At 35.9% G+C, this 16,840-nt stretch overlaps 1 protein-coding gene across 1 annotated transcript; it reads right to left on the minus strand.

Annotated features, from left to right (window-relative positions):
* Positions 1-775: 775 nt before the first annotated feature.
* Positions 776-7,415, minus strand: drc5 (dynein regulatory complex subunit 5). Its single transcript, XM_088625517.1, has 5 exons — positions 7,366-7,415; positions 6,146-6,386; positions 2,981-3,546; positions 1,902-2,351; positions 776-1,258 (listed from the first exon to the last, which is right to left on the minus strand). The coding sequence occupies exons 2-5, from the start codon at positions 6,348-6,350 to the stop codon at positions 1,085-1,087; spliced, it is 1,395 nt and encodes a 464-aa protein (XP_088481643.1). The 5' UTR covers positions 6,351-6,386; positions 7,366-7,415; the 3' UTR covers positions 776-1,084.
* Positions 7,416-16,840: the final 9,425 nt, after the last annotated feature.

The following is a 16,840-nucleotide window of genomic DNA, read 5'->3' on the forward strand; positions in this document are numbered from 1 at the left end:
CTTGAAAGAGCAGCTATAGGTTTTCAATAAACCTCACATGAGGATTAAAATGTTGTGGTTTCCAATAGTGGTCAGTCTTTGTGGAATTTTAATTAATTACTGAACAAATTGCTTTCTTCACTATTAATAAAATGATGTGCTGTATTTGAATTCCTTAAAATAAGAATTATTCCTGTAATAAAATGTCTCATATGTCAGCAAATATCATCTGATTATGTCACCCAATAAACATCAATGAAATGTCAAAAATAATTGACTCTATTACTTTTATGGAGACAATGAGATCGATCACTGGACAAATTTCTCATGACAGCTGTAAAAAATATAACACGTGTATATACACTGGTGCTTTTCAGATAGGCATAAAAATAGAGGTATTGTGAAATTTTTATCTCGTGTAACAGCTCTTTTATATTATACATTTTCCCCCCATAGTCACAGTGATTTCACTTAGCTAAAATCATGGCAATTGTACACAAAAAAGTTGTGCTCTGCCTACTGTATGAATTGTTTTCCAAATTGTTCCATTGATATCTGATTCATATTTGCAACAAATAGGAAATGTAAACTTACATTTATACAGCTGGAGGTGCAGTATATCACAAGTTTGATGTCAAATGTTTTTTCTAATGTCTGTGAGAGATTACAAAATTCAAGTCGGTATGTATTTCCACACTATCACAATGTTGCCTTTATGTTGCATATAAAACTACAAAGATTGCAAACCAAATCTGTGTGTCAAGAGTTCTGACAAGTTAACTGACCAATAAAAACATTTTGTGTATTCAATGGAAATGTATTTCTTCATTGATTCAACAACAGAGTGAAGGTAGCAGTAATGCGTCAAAAAAATAATCTATAGCAGTTATATTATAGAAAAGCATTGATATGTTTTTTTTTATTTTTGTTTGAATGAAAACAAACATCAAACATAAACATTTAAAAAGTATCTTGATCTGTTAAAAACATTTTTTGCTGAAGTACTCCATGCATGCAAAACTTAATTTAATAAACTATATTCAAAATGTTTTCAAAGGCATTCTAAATGTCAAAGTACTCATGTGAAAACTGTACATATGAGGATCTATTTATTTGCTCTAGATTCCTGAAGGTGTCTCTTGCGTGCCTTCTCTTGGTTGCCTCTAAGGATCTGGCTGATACAGTATTCACTCTCCTGCCCCACTTCTGTTAGGCGTATATCACACTCCACCACAGTAGTGTTGTGAGACATGCCCTCTTCCAGTAGTTTGCCCCCATCCTTCAAAACAGAAATCAAAGAAAACAATGAAGCCATTTATAATTGGACATGATAAAAAAAAAACATTTCTAGCAACTAGTATCACATTTATGACATTTACTTCTTGTAAACATTCTGGAATATGATTATTATGTTTTATGCAGGCACTATGTTACAGCACTTTATATCACCCTATTTTTACTTAAGTGTAGGCAGAAAACAAGTGCAAAGTTAAATTTTAACAGGTTCCTTCCAATGCTAAGGCATTTCTGAGAATTTTGAATATATATAATAGATAGGAAAGTGTTCAGAAATGTCTTTAAAATGTCTGACCACCCTAACCAGCTGCCACTTACAAATTAGCAAGGGCTCTCTGATTCGATTCTGATGTTTCCAATCATCACAGTCAAAAGAGTCAAGGAGGCAAACACTGCATTCCAGATCTACCTTTTCTTATTGAACTGAAAATGACCTGTTTTTCATAATTAAGATAGACCACTGGAAAGAGTTTTTTTTCCAAATGATTTCTATCCCTTGTTTGAGATTCCTTGATCTATGTTTACCTATCTAGAACATAACTTTTTGCCAAAACTTAAAATGCTTTAATTTTTTGACAAGTTTATTTCTTGCACTGAAAACCTAAAAGAGTAAAAGAGTTACTTACTGCTCCTAGTCTGTTGCATGAAAGGTTGATGCTTCTCAGGGTTGTATTCTGAACAAGAACCTGAGACAGAACAGAGGCTGTGGGCTCTGTCAGCTCATTGCTACCCAGATGCAAGCTTACGAGGGTGGTATTCTTTAGAAGAGCCTGAGCAATGGACTGTCCCCCTTCATCTCCAGTGCGATTCAGTCTGAGGTTTAAAGACAGCAGGGTGGCATTTTTGGACAGTGCATATGCAATTGCCTGTGCTCCTGGACCTCTGATTTTGTTGTTGTAAACAATGAGCTTTTCCAGCTGGCTTCTATTGATCAGTTTGCCTATAGCCCTTGCCCCTCTGTCCCCAATTAAGTTGTGAGAAAGGTCCAGCTCCTTCAAGGAGGGGTGATCCAGAAAGCTGTGAATAAGCACTCGGGCTTTTTCATCATCTACCTTGCTCTCATGTATTCTGAAGACCTTCAAAAAGAAGTGAAAATTCATGTGTCACAATCATACACCAAATGTGTTATATTTGTTAATTTGTCACTGTTTTCATACTCATATGCCATGAAAAATCAACAGCTCTGCCTACTTCTTGGTACTATGGTAAGTTGTATTACAAGGGTATTCTAATAAATATTTACATTTACCTTTCTTACAAATGATTTTGGGAATCTCAAACAAGCTACTTAGCCATGCTTTCGAAGCCCAAACCCTGGAATTTGTCAAGAAAAGGGCTGGATGAGCCTGGGATAATTAATTATATAATGGGATAATTACATTTTGGATTAATTAATTTCTAGCAACAAAATAAGGTAGATAGGCAGAACAACCTCAATTCAATTGTAACTTTTCTTAAGGTATGCTCTTAAGGCAGATGAAATTGGGTTTCAATAGAAAAGTATATGTGGCCTGTAAATATACTGCATTATGGCGTGATCTGGATTCCTTTAATTACATATCATTAAATTATAAAAATGTTTTAAGCATACATGTAAATTCCAAAAACAAATATTGCCTTTTGTGACAAAAAGGCAGTATATTCTTCTTCTTCTTATTATTATTCACAACATTCTGCAATTAAAGGTTCTTGGAACAGAACATACCTTCAAAGTTTTGCAAGACTTTAAAGCTTTAGCGAGGGACTGGCAGTCCCGATAGGTGAATTCAAACAGGTTCCATTCAAAGTTCATCCCACATCCCTTGACTCCATACACCACATGCAGCTCTTCAAGATGACTGAGCTTGTCTAGGAGAATGCCGAAGTCAAAATGATCCATGGAAGGACCGTCAAAACCAGTGTCACTGGCTGTATCAGAGGCATCATCATCCTCATTTTGTGGCTCCCGGACAGGTGGTAACAGCTGGGATATCTCTATCTTTCGCACATAATTCCTGCAAAGGGGGACCATATCCAGGATCATTTGTGGGTCTGTCACATCAGGGATAAAGAGCTCAATCATGTTCTGCAAGTGACGTTCAAAGAACATCCTTTTCCAGCTCTGTCTGTAACAAGAAACGTCACTGACGCCCCAGCGTTCTGTGCAACACCTCATCCAATACCCCTCATCGCTTATCAGGTTGGCTGTCACTTGTAAAGGCAGGCTGGTGGACAGCCTTTCCAGCACTTGGGCTTTGTGACTGGGAAGAAGTTTGTCAAGAATTGGATTATCTATGAAATAAGAAGGCACAAAAAATCAAGTACTGAAAGAAGAAAAATGTTTACTGTTATTATGACACTTTACAATTCACATTACTGACAAAATATGAATTTTAATCTGAGCTGACAATTACTGAACGTGAGGTGCTTAATTGTCATAAAACAATTCTTTAATGTATTATAACTGTAAGAAAACTTGCTTTTGATCAGGCTTTAGCATCTACTATGTCGTTACCACTTTAACATTCAATGTTTTAAACCAAAACTAAATAACGACATTGTCTTGTGATTAAGCAGATTTAAAAAACAGAGCACTCTCTAATCAAAAAGAAAACACTGGCTTCAAAGTTTAAACATCTACTGGCAACGCAGTCACGATGTCTGTGCCGTTGTGATTTCATATATAAAAGAACATCATTACACTCTAGCAAATATACCACAATTTAGGGACTGGAAATGTGTTTACAGACATACTTGCTTATGATCTGAAGATCAGTTCTATTTAAAAATGCACCCATGATGAAAGGCAACATTCCAGCCGAGCATATTATAAATTCATAATGTATATCAAATATTTATGATCTTAGAAGATATTTCATTGAAATAAAGAAATAAGCAGTGTTTGCTAAGTCTGGGTGGTACGAGGTTAGGCTTTCAAGAAGAAAAAAAAACTCAATGCATTTGCCCACTGAATGAGCAGTCACTTCTTTTTATGGTAATATTTTTTTGCTGTAGTCTGATATATTCATTTGAAGGAAAAATCTAACATTTTTAGAAGAAATAATGTTTTTCTCATAGGTAACAATCGAAGATGAAATAGCATGTTAACGGCAATTATTCAAGAGCTCCATCCACGGAGTTAATGAGTTAATATACAGAATAAATGATCATTGAATACATTCATACATTGATAGCAATTAAAAAACAAAATTCAGATATTTCTTATACTAATAGATATTAATTCTGTATATTGTTTAATTAATTACAAACAGTAATGAAATACAAAGTTCCATCCTTAAACAAATACCATCCATTAATACAGATTTATTTTAAAGAGATAAAGAAAGGGCAGATCTCTGGAATGTCTGAGGTATTTGCCTATAGACCAATATGTTAAATTCTGAAAAAATATACTCTGTTTAATGTAATGTGTTGTTTTATTTCCTTCATATTCAATTTAATGTGTTTTGTGTGATTTAAGAGTTGATTTTTTGCAGCTGGGAAGGTAACGATGTAGTCATAGTATTGCTTCACAGTACTTTAAAGGAAATATACATAATAGAAACTACTCCTTCAAATAAATAACAAGTGTCCATGAGAGAATGGAGGTAATTTGTATCCCCACAGTGTTGGATCAAGAGCACTACAGGGTTTTCATACTGGAACTTAATAAATTTTAGTATTCCTAACACGCACTGTGTCTTGTATTTAAAATGTCTTTTCTGTGGTTAATCAGACAGTTTCATCACTGACTTTCATTAAGCCTCACTCAAGAGCACGCTTCAGAGCAGAACAGACTTTACACTTAATCTTGATTGAAGAAATGGCGTCAAGTTCTAACTGAAATGGAAATGACTTTGGGGCTCACCAGTTCAATATTATGTGTCATGAATTGTGACATACAAAAACCTGCTAAAAGGTCTTATGAAATGGTATGATTCACTGGGGGCACAAACACATCATGATCTTCATTCTCAATGTATATTTTATCATGTTAAATGATGCAGAAAAAAGATGTACGAAATTTTATTTTGGTGTTCAAAACTAAAAGTGAATGGTTTCTGACATATTTAAAAACTCATTACTGCCACACCTATACATTTTGGTAGTAATTGATCATTAAAGATTTTTGAGAGCTTTAACATTTTACAACTGGTTAAATTTAGATTAAGTGCTTCTATTTGTTTCTTTCTGTTTTAGTCATACAATCTATAAAAGCAATGACATGTAATTTGAATTTACCCTTCTCAATTAGGGAGTAAAATGAGAATCAGACCAGAAGTCATCTGGGGAATACAAGATTTGTTTAGAAAACAGGAGTAAAGCTAGTCAGGACTTTATCATACTGTAGCTCTAGAATACAATGTGCTCTGAAGACTCCACATTCTAACACGTCTTTGCACTTTGATTTTGCTGTTAACAAACAAGTGGTTAACACATGTAAAGCATGCATTTAAAATCTAAAGGAACAAGTAATAGGTTTATTCCATGCTGAAAAAAAGAAGAAAGAAAACACAACATTTCAGCCGTGGAGCATTCTTCAGGTGTCCAAGCCTTCTTCCACATGGAATAAACCTATTACTTGTTCCTTTGCAGCCTACGCATGCTGACGCAGCTACTCACCTGAACTACTTCAAAATCTAAAACCATTTTCCATGGAAAATAAAAACAAATGAATGCCTTGATACCTTTGGATTTCCAGTCTCTAAATATATTCTTAAAAAAACTGTTTCTGAAGTCTGAATATTGCCATTGTTTAATAAGACTTTAAAAAACCTGATATGTTAATTCCAGAAGGCTCTTGGCTTCACATGCTTTCACTTGAAAGCCACACTCACATACATGCTCTACAATATCATCATAAAATGTGATAAAGGCAAAAAGAACCTACTATGGAAGTTTTTAACGATATGTTGTAGGCACAGGTTTTTAAGAAGGGGAACTACAGCTAGAGACCATTCTGGGTCCTCCGCAATGATCCTTCTCATTTTCCGTGGGTCAGCAACAGGATTGAGTTTGGCCACTGGCGGATAAATGCGTGGCTTTGTGCCAGGACTGGCTGCTGCCTTGCTTTGGTTGTCCATGATATCCGGCATCTTCCTGTATGCCCTAGATGTTTACAATCCTGTCTTCTGAAAAGAAAGAGGAGACAAACGAAAGCGATACACTCATTTTTCCATAATACCATCTCTGCATCAAAACTCCAAACAGCATAAAAACAACTCTTTACAGGCTTACTGGCTAAAAGCTAAGTAAAGTACCAAGAACATTTTTCTAAGTAAATCCTGAAGGATCCTAACTGATCAATTCCACTATACTGTTTGATTGATTTTAAGCATAAATCAAATCCCTGTAGGAAAAGGACAGCCTCATGTTAATTGCAAACCTGCGTTAATTACGTTTTCACTCTCCATTTGAAATATCTATGAGGATCAACACAGTTTATGCCCTTCAAGACAATGGTGTTGTTTATAAGTTCCCTTCAGCTGCCATCTTCAAAAGATGAAAACAGCAGGCTGAATTAACAATGGAGTAGAATGGCAGACCAGCAAGTTGAGTTGATGATGACACTGTTGAATCTCATTGATCACCTAAACAAACAGTCTTGAGTAGTCAAAAAGGCAACATTCTGTCCCATCTTTAAGTGGTGTTTTTATTCTGTTTTTTATTGACTGCATTAGAAACAATTCTATGTCAGACTAATAATCCAAAATCCAAATTCACTATAGATAAACACCTTAAATTATACATTATAAGAACACTGGGGCAAAACTATTCCTCCATGCCTTTATCCTATTTTTCCATAACTTTCAGCAATTCTACATTATTATTGTTATTTTTGTATTTTCCCAGTGACCCTTAGGAAGAGCACAAAACTCAGCACACTATAGTGTATAAAACACAGCCCCTTAATATTGTGTCTATAATATAATTCGATGGTGTCGGTTTACACGAGATGAAATGTCTCCTAAGCATGTAAATATGACATTTTACAACGGAAAAAACATATTGCAAAAACATGTTTGCAATACCCATAACACAAATAAGAAGGAAACTTGTTCTATGCACCCTGACACAAATTACATTATTTAGATATCCCTCAAAACATACCTTACTGGTACTTCTTCTGTCTTGTTTATTTACTGTATCCATGGTAACGCTTGACCCTTGGTAACCCGGAAACAGTCAGTGATTGGCTACAACACCGACGCACTGTCATACAAACCGAAAGTTGTGCTTCCTAACCTTTACTTCAGCCTGCTCCCATTATTAAACAAAATTGAAGTAGGGTAGTTATCCCATAATTATAGAATGAAATACATATTATTTTAAATTATAATTTAGTTTACATTATCCAGTTTATTTTTACTGTCAAGTAAGAATACATGCAAATGTAATACTTTATATATTTATGAACTTGAAAGATATGTTAATTGTGCTAACATGCCTGTGCTTCATTTTTTCGATTTGCCTTCTGAAAGCTGGCTTGTCTCGAACCCTCAGAGCGTGTACCACTGTAACATCGTTTAGTGCACTCTAATAAAATCATAATACAACTGAAATGTTTTAAAATGGTTTATGATATATAAAGTGTAGTGTTTTGAAGTAAAAAATAAATAAAATGTGACATACTGCATTCACATCGACATAGCGTTTATACGGTTACTAATAACTTCACTACACATATATAAAGTAGTAGAAATAAATGACATAAAAAACTAAATATATTTATAAATATATTTATTTAGCAAAATATCCTAAAGTCAGATTATTTCACATTCTAAAAAGTTTTTTGTTTTGTTGTAGCATTACTTTTTGCTTTACAAATGCAAATGTATGGTCCAACAACACAAAGATTTCATAACTTTTTTAATGATCATAAAAACAATAAAATGCATAATACTTTAAAAATATTTCATTAAACCCATGGCCAAAGAGAAACTAGAAATAAGCTTTGATCAAATTCTACATTCTATTTTCCGTAGGTTATTTCCACAACGGCTCATTAGGGGCCAGAGATAAAGCTATTTTCCGCGACATTAAACAACCGGGAAAGACTTCCTCGCCTTCTGGAGGGGAACGCCAGTCCCCTGCAGAGCAATGGAAGTTTCCATTCGCACAGCTGGAAAGACTGGAGCAAACGGGGTACAGCACCAATGTTTATCGCAGGGACATTTCCACTAGGCAACCCTTATATACAGTATTCTTATTTAATTTACTCAAATAAAGAAATAAACTGCAACATCGTTTAGTGCTCTCTGATAAAATCATAATATAATTGAAATGTTTTAGAATGGTGTATGATATATACAGTGTAGTGTTTTAAAGTAAAAAAAAATCAAAATGTAAAAATGTGACAGTTTAATTATTTTAGACTTGTGCTTGGTAGGTGGGAAAGTTTAATACATTTTTTTGTATGACATGTCTATGCATACATTAATGTTTTCTGTTTTCAAAAGGTGACCATAATGCTGCAATGTACTTTACTGAAAAGTGCTTCATGGGGTTTTAAAATGTTGTGCAATGCAGTGCTTCCACTTCACAGCTCCAGAGATTTTCAGACATGGTTTTTGTATTTTAGTTAAGGGGGAAAACAAGATTCTAAATAGAAAAGAGAATTTGGGGGAAAAAATCATAACAAAGAAATTGGGAAACAATTAACAGGAAAGATACCACCTTAAAAGAATAGATTTGTTTTAGATCTTTGAATATGTAGACATAAGTACTACATGACAGCTGTCTGTATATTTTTAGACACATTTATTAACTTCATCATTAAATTGTAGCATTTAGTGACAAACATTTAGTTGTTATTAAGTAAACAGTTTCAGTAATGTTTTACAGACTAATCTACATTGATCCCTTGTTCAGCATTGTGCACAATTTCCATGGCAGATCATACGGTCTGTTAAAACAGTCACCCCTGGGTAACACGTAATGACTTGTGCCTCCTGTTCCTTAAGTAAGGCAGGGATTAATTAACAATGTCAGACTCCTGACTCCAAGCTGTGTGTGGAGGTTCAATTCTACCGCGTGCTGAAGAAAGTTTTATTTAATTTCTAGAACTAGAAGTGCTGGGTATTGAAATTTATCTTCATTTAATTGATTTTTAATGATTAATATATGATCTTGTCTTTGTACAGCACTTTGGACGTTTCTGTCAGCAGAGAATTATTTCATCTTTATATTTTTTTTCAGCGCTCTCTCCTTTATTTGTCTTCACACTCACAGGGAAGAGAGCAGCTGTCTATTCTATGTGCTGAGAATGCTTGACATTGTCTTGGAGACATCTGACTCCTCAGCTCCAGACAGACATAGACTGAACACTGGTCTCTGAGCTGTACATTGTTCTGCACTGCAGGGGAAGGGATGTTCACAGAATCAACAAATAACATGACATAATCACAAATTCACACTTGTCTGTCTTTTGAGTTAACTTAATAAACTGTAATACTTTTATGATAAGTTATTTTAATTGATATTTGTACTATAGCAAACACGGTATAGTACTGAAAGATCGATTTATCAGCGATGAGTGGCTTACGAGGTTTAATTGAAACGGAAAAGATGTCTTTCATTTCTACATCTTTTACATTTTTTATTTTCTGTGCGAATGTTAATTTATGATGCAGATCTTGTTTCTCCTCAAAGTTGAGACAGGAGTGAAATTGAATTGAGGGGTTTTGGTACACAATTAGGTTGTTTTCGTTTTCTAAAATCCAAATGAAAAGACAACTTTGTTTCTCAATCACAAATTTTCAATAACAAAGATGATGAGATCTTAGATACATGAAGCCAACCAAGGGGAAATGTATGACGCCACAGTGTGAAATTGGAAGAAACTCTAATGTACAGTGGTGGCAGGCATCTCATTTTTTATTCCACCACTACTGCAGTATACACCAGAACACAAAAAAAGTTAACCAGCTTGGAACACCACTCCGTCTCATAGACTTAAGGATCCAGCTTCTTTCTCCAAATCTTTTTTTTTTTCCACAAATGCACATATGAGATTTGATTCTCCTGAAGATCATACAACATTATCTTCCTGATAACTAGAACATGATAAAACTGCACTGTCTACTGATAGCTATGCATGCCCACACTGCTAAATTTGGGTCTTGTGACAGGTGGTTGAGCTGCTGGCTGGTCGATGAAGTAAGTTTTCCTGCAGTGAGACTCCTCATTTGCTTTGTTGCTGGCTAGGAGCACAGAGAATTTCATCCCACCGCTGCGGGAAACATACTGATTCCAAAATCACCCTCCCTCTGGTTGCCAGGGTAAAGTGTTAGACAGCACACAAAGGTGGATGGTATAACTTTCCCCGAGGGACACTGACGAATGGAAACAATGGCTCAACTCCATTTTCTCAAGTCATCGTGATTCTCAGATCCTTATTGCAGGTCTCTGTCTATTTGCCCACACCATGAAATAGTTGTATGTTTTAAAGTTATTGTGTTAAACAGGAAATAATTGACTGATATGAACGTACAGTGCCTTGCAAAGGTTTGAACAGTTTGAGCATTTAGGTTTTGATTAAAAACAGCCGTCCATCTTCTAACCACTTCATCCAATTCAGGGTTGTAGGGGAGCCAAGGGCACAAGGCACGGTACACCCTGGACAGGATTCCAGTCCAGGACAGGCCCACGCACAGTCTGAGACACAGACTCACACTAGGGCCAGTTGTTTTACAGAGGCCAATTAAACTACCAGTATGCCTTTGAGCTGTGGGAGAAAACTGGAGCACACTAAAGAAGCACAGGGAGAGCATGCAGACTCCTTTCTTATAGCACCCCGGGTCCAGAATTGAACCCAGCCAGCGCTGCGAGGCAACAATGCTACCCAGTGCGCCACCAGTTTCAGTTGAAAAATGTGTTTTTGTCACAGGGCCCATGCACTGACCAGTTACAGAAGTGATTTCAACCCCCTCTGAAAGCTAAGTGTATAACTCTTTCTGTTTTTTGAGGAATAATCTGCTGTCTAGGGAGTGGCGCTGTACGTTTTCAGCTCCCATGAATGACGGGATTGAATCTCAGAAGGATCAGGGAGCCCTGTAAGCATTGCATATTCACCATTTGTAATTAACAAAATGGGACATCACTGGAAGGAAGTGAATATTTTTGCAAGGCTCTGTATTTTTTAATAGAAAAAGCACATCATAGTAAAACAGAGGCCATTAAAGAGCAAATCATTTTGTCATAAGTAAGGGGTGTGTATGTTTCACATATTATTAGAATAGTGGGTACGTGTAATTGGCACTGATATGTACTTAAGACTACTCTTTGACCCTAAGAGAGTGGTGTCTGGTTGTATGAAAAATGTACAGTTCCCAGGTGATGGGAACCAGCTTATTTGTATGAAATATTTAGAGTTTTGCACAATGATTAAAAAAAATCTTCTAGTAGTTTTCTAAGTATAACTTATTTTAGCATTCCGATACATGCCTTTCACAAAGAGCACTTGCCTTGTTCTAATACATAACTTACAAAGTAATGTTGGATTTCATACCTCATCTATTTTAATTAATAAATACCTTCTTCACAATTTGTGAAGATTTGTTCCAGTGTTTTCTTCCTGTGTTTTCCAGAATTTTTCTTTTGCCTGCTTCTCCACAGCTGTAGTGTTTCTTAATTTCCTCCCATTTCTGAGGCATGTGTCAAGAGCAGTGACAGTGACAACACACAAATCCAAATTGTGTTTGAAAGAAAGTGAATGAGAGTGAAAGTTTCATAACCACCATTTTTTTTGTTGTTTTTTACTCTCACAATTGTCAACTGCAAGTCAGCTCACCTCACCTCTACAGCTCTTGTATTAGCAGAGCTTCCTTTGAATATTTTTGTGTAAAACAGAGGCCTTTATCCCTGGTCCTGGAGAGCCAGTCCTGTTAGTTGTATAGCTAACCTCAGAAGGCCATTGAGGGGGTATCTGGAATGCATGTTAACTCTAATCTAATTAAGGAAAAGATTAATATGAAATCATTCAGATGGACTGAAAACTGAAATACTCTATTCCTGCCTGAAACCAGGATTCTATACCGCTGCTCTAAAATGTTACAATTATCTGTCACTAGTACTGTCAATAAGTCCCATAGTGCCCTGTGGAGAGGCTATTGATTAGAGGAGTAATGCAGTTCTCATTGGCACTCATCAGCTCAACAGGCAACCAACAAGTCAAAGGGGTTAGTGTCGCATGGCACAGCGAGATTTTTCTGACCTACTCAGCCCCACACAACCCCTAGGGCAAATGGTCATTTGTGTGACTACCTGGGGAATTTCAGTGACATTCAGCTAATGACATAATCTTCACTTAAACCAGGGACCTTTGGGTTCTGAACAAGCATCTTTACTTGTTGAGCCATTCAGGGGCTGCAGGAGCAGTCCTTAACAGCCTGTCACATGTACGTTTGACGTTCAAGTTTCAATGTCAGCTCTGTTTCTATTTTAGTATGAATCTTTTAGCATATGTATTATTTACAGTATATGTACAGTATGTGAAGGCACAGCATTCAGTTCTGTGTACTCGCATTCAGTTTTGAACGAAGAGCAGTATTTCTTAAAGTTTTATTAGACTTATCATTCTTTTTATCAGTTTGGAGCATTCTGATTTTTCATTCCTTTAAAGTGTTGTTTTTTTCCTGTTTATGTATTGTATGTTCTACCACTGATTGAGTATACATAAATGTGAGAATATGCACAGCACATTGTATCTGGACTTGGCAGTTTGTTATCTTTTTTATAATGCACTTTTGGTAATACCAGTCTGACTCATCACAACAGCCTTTGTACTAATATGGGAGTGACAGAGACAATATAGACATATAGACAATATACGATAAGTAGTACAAAAAAACAAAAACAACAATACAACTGTATAATAAAAGAAAGACAGAGACAACAGGCAGTGTTCAAAACAACAAAAGGTAACAGGTAATGTGCAAAACAACATTAGATGTGCAAAAACATACATCAACAGAATGAAATAAAGGATAGAAAATTATGGGGAGTGAGCTTTTTGACATGTGAGGTAGAGGTAGATTTAAATGTGTGAGTTTTTGGTAAGAAAGAAGGCACTGTGAGGTTCAGATCATAGGTGAGAGAGGCTGGGAGTTTAATAGTTTGATAAACCCATCCCCAAAACTTTTTAAGGTATGACTGCCTGCTTAATTTCACATTGTGATCCTTACTATAAGAACAGCAGAGTTAAGTATAAGATGGAAGACTAATGTAGCTCCTACTGATAACTGCACGCTCACAGGTGACCAGTTAAAGCCCCTAGTGGTAACTGTTGTTTGGCTAGCTGAGGGCTAGCTATGAACTTGCCCTATTCTGGCAGCTCAGCCTGTTTTTGTATACTTAGAGAATTGTATTCACTATCAGCTAGTGGAATTGCTCAGATTAAACCTAGTGATCTCAGCTTGCATTCGAGTCAGATGTTTTACTTGCTGATCTTCTTGGGAGGCTTTAATTATGTGTGTATTAATTATGTGTTTATTATGGTATACATACAGTATACCAAATATTAAAAGAAATGCATCACTCTATGCATACATGTTTTTAAAAATTTAAGTGTATGAATAAATTACAATTCACATATTGATATAATGTTTTTGGCTTCAATTTAGTTAATTAATCCTTCAGTTCTGATCTTTAAACATTTGAGTGGTTCTGACTGTTGCAAAATCATAAACTCAACTTATTAGTAAGAGAAATGACAAGGCACAGGTGATGGGGTGATTTAACCTGTGGAATGTGAAGCTTGATGACAATCATGAAAAAAACACAGAAAAGAGCCAACATGCTACACTTATCAAGAGAACAAAGCCTTCATGCCATAGGTATATTGCAGGCTGGACTAGGCATACTGTCATTCCCTGTTCACAGAGTTCATTTCCAACTTTTCCAAATTTCTAATTCAGGAAAATGCTACATCCAGGCACTGTCTGTCAATGATAGGACACAATCTGGCAGACCATGAGTTAAGATGCCTCAATGGGAAAATTCAAATGTGTTGAAAGTGAAGGTCAGTTGCTACAGAACATAATTTGCTGTGATTGGTGTCTGCAAGCACTATACAGTATATATCCTGTCCTGGGGTCTCATTTACTGCCCATCCTCTTGGCTCATCCTCATGTGATAACATTCCAGCAAGACAACACATCTTCTAAAGATGTAATAGTAGCTTTCTTGTGAGATAAGAATGTGCCAGTTATGGTATGGATGTGTTATTTTCCAGAATTGTATCCCACTGAACATTGGTGGGATGATTGGAGATGCCATCCAGCCTCCATGTCTCAAAGACCAGTGAAAAGGTGCAGGTGTAGACTCAACATGAGGAGTGGGACAGAAGCCAATACCTGGTGCTAAGCATGTGGCACAGATGTACAGCTTGTACTGTTCCCAACAGTAGCCACACACACTACCAGCCTGTGCTTTTCACACACTAGGTCCTGCTGATAAACCCTGTTTAAACAGGAAGTAGTGACCTTGTTCAATCTGCAGATTTAAACACATCATGTGTGTTCAATAAAATGTCAGAGCACACACTAAAAGAAAGGTTCTTATTTTTCTTAAAATACCTTTGTACATTTGTTGGAGTTATACGTTTTTTTGATGATCCATTTAAATAGAGAGAGTGGAATGCTGTTGATAGGGAATCATTATAGATAATGATGCATGTATTGGTTAATATCTAGTAAAAAGACTATATTCAGGCTAGTGAACAAAATTGAGCCAATATATAATGAAAATTAAGCATTTGTTCGCACACTTACAGTATCAATGTTATCTGAACATTTTGTTCCTGACATGTACAGTATAGCCATATACTGTATAGTGCATTGTCCTAAGGGTTGTCTATATTGCCCTAAAATCAAAAGTTTGGAAGAAATAAATGACACTGAACAACTCTTGCATATTGCGTTGAATGTACAGATATTTTACAGATATTTTACCAATTAAAACCAAAATTATTAGGTATTCCTGGCTGTTACCGTAGCTTTATCTGATACAACCTGATTGAGAACACCATTCAACACAAAAGTTCAGATAAAGAGTATACAGAGTATATAGTCCAAAAACAGAATTCTGCCATTATTGATATGTTCGCTTCAGTTTGTCTTGGATGCTTGGTCACGTCAGATTTATATTTTGATGGAGGGAAGTAAATTTTCAACTTAAATGAGTGGAAGATTGTGGAAAGTCTGAACCCTAACCCTAACCCAAATCCAAAGCTAGGGTTAGGGTTAGGACTTCCACAAAATGTAGACAATTTTTGATGGCATTGCTGTGTTTAAGAACAAAAATGATATTTAGGAATAATGATATATCAATGTTATCTGAACATTTTTTTCCTGATGTATACAGTATGGCCATATACAGTGCATTGTCCTGAAGGGGGATGTTTTCTAAATTGCCCTAAAATCAAAAGTTTGGAAGAAACTTTTAACACTTATCAAAATCTTGCATCTTGCGTTGAATGTACAGGTATTTTAACAATTAAAACCAAAATTATTAGTTATTCCCGCCTGTTACCGTAGCTACTGTAGCTTCACTGAACTGTTGTAAATGTACATAAGAATTGACTTACTTCACTATTGTGTACTGGGTGGCCTAAGCATTGTTCGAAAGGGGCAGAGTATGATGGTGTTAATTTTCAGACCAGAAATTGCAGTAATGCTGAAGCCAAAAATGCAAGAGAAGCCTCTATTTCTGAATGTTCATATATCCTCCTCTTTCAAAAATGAGACCGCCGTTAATGTGGAATGACAGCAGGCAGCTGCACCCAATGATGGAGACAGACTCAGAGCTCTGGATCTCACTGGACCAACTCTTGTTGCCTCCTGGGTACAAATTACTCAAACAGATAAAACACACTTTAAAAATGAAAGGTCAAGCACGGCATGATTGCAGTGAATTGACATGTAGTATTTTTACATTCTGCCTCTCTTAACCCTAAAGCAACTCATGTAGCATTTGAAAATGAAAGTGTAGACTTATAAAATTGGATTTCTGCTAAATATTCAATAGTTCTTCCATGGCCATCCAAATTCCACAGAGTTCACTTCATAGAGTATCTTCAGCTACAGAATGTTTCTCAAATATCTTTTCATTTTTTCACAAATTGTATTTTAGAATGATCTCAAATTATTCTTATAAATGTATCCTGACATTAATTTTGCAAAATTGGTCATGATGCATTTAATCCTTTGCACTGCTCTGTGGAAGGATTTAGTAGCATTTAGGTTTAGGAAGCACAGACCTTAGGAAACTGCCAAGATATTCACCACATTTGTACAGTAATGTAACATACAGCGTACATTGCAATTTATTTCAACAAGGGAGATTTCATGGCTTGTGTGTTTTCTGTCTCCTCTCGCTCATGTAGTCTGACCTTCTTTTACCCTTTTCTCTCCTTTTCCTTCTCCTGATGTGATCTTACATGGTGTGTTTCTGGACTGTTGATTAACACTTAATCATTTACTCAGAACTCAATTAACTAAGGTAAACTTTATGATTGCTAACTCTGCTAATTAATGTTGAAAAGACATATTGCTAATTTATTGATATTCTGAGGGTGCATTGATTC

This window comes from Lepisosteus platostomus, chromosome 3, assembly GCF_059453375.1.
Source record: "Lepisosteus platostomus isolate fLepPlt1 chromosome 3, fLepPlt1.hap1, whole genome shotgun sequence".
NCBI lineage: Eukaryota > Metazoa > Chordata > Actinopteri > Semionotiformes > Lepisosteidae > Lepisosteus > Lepisosteus platostomus.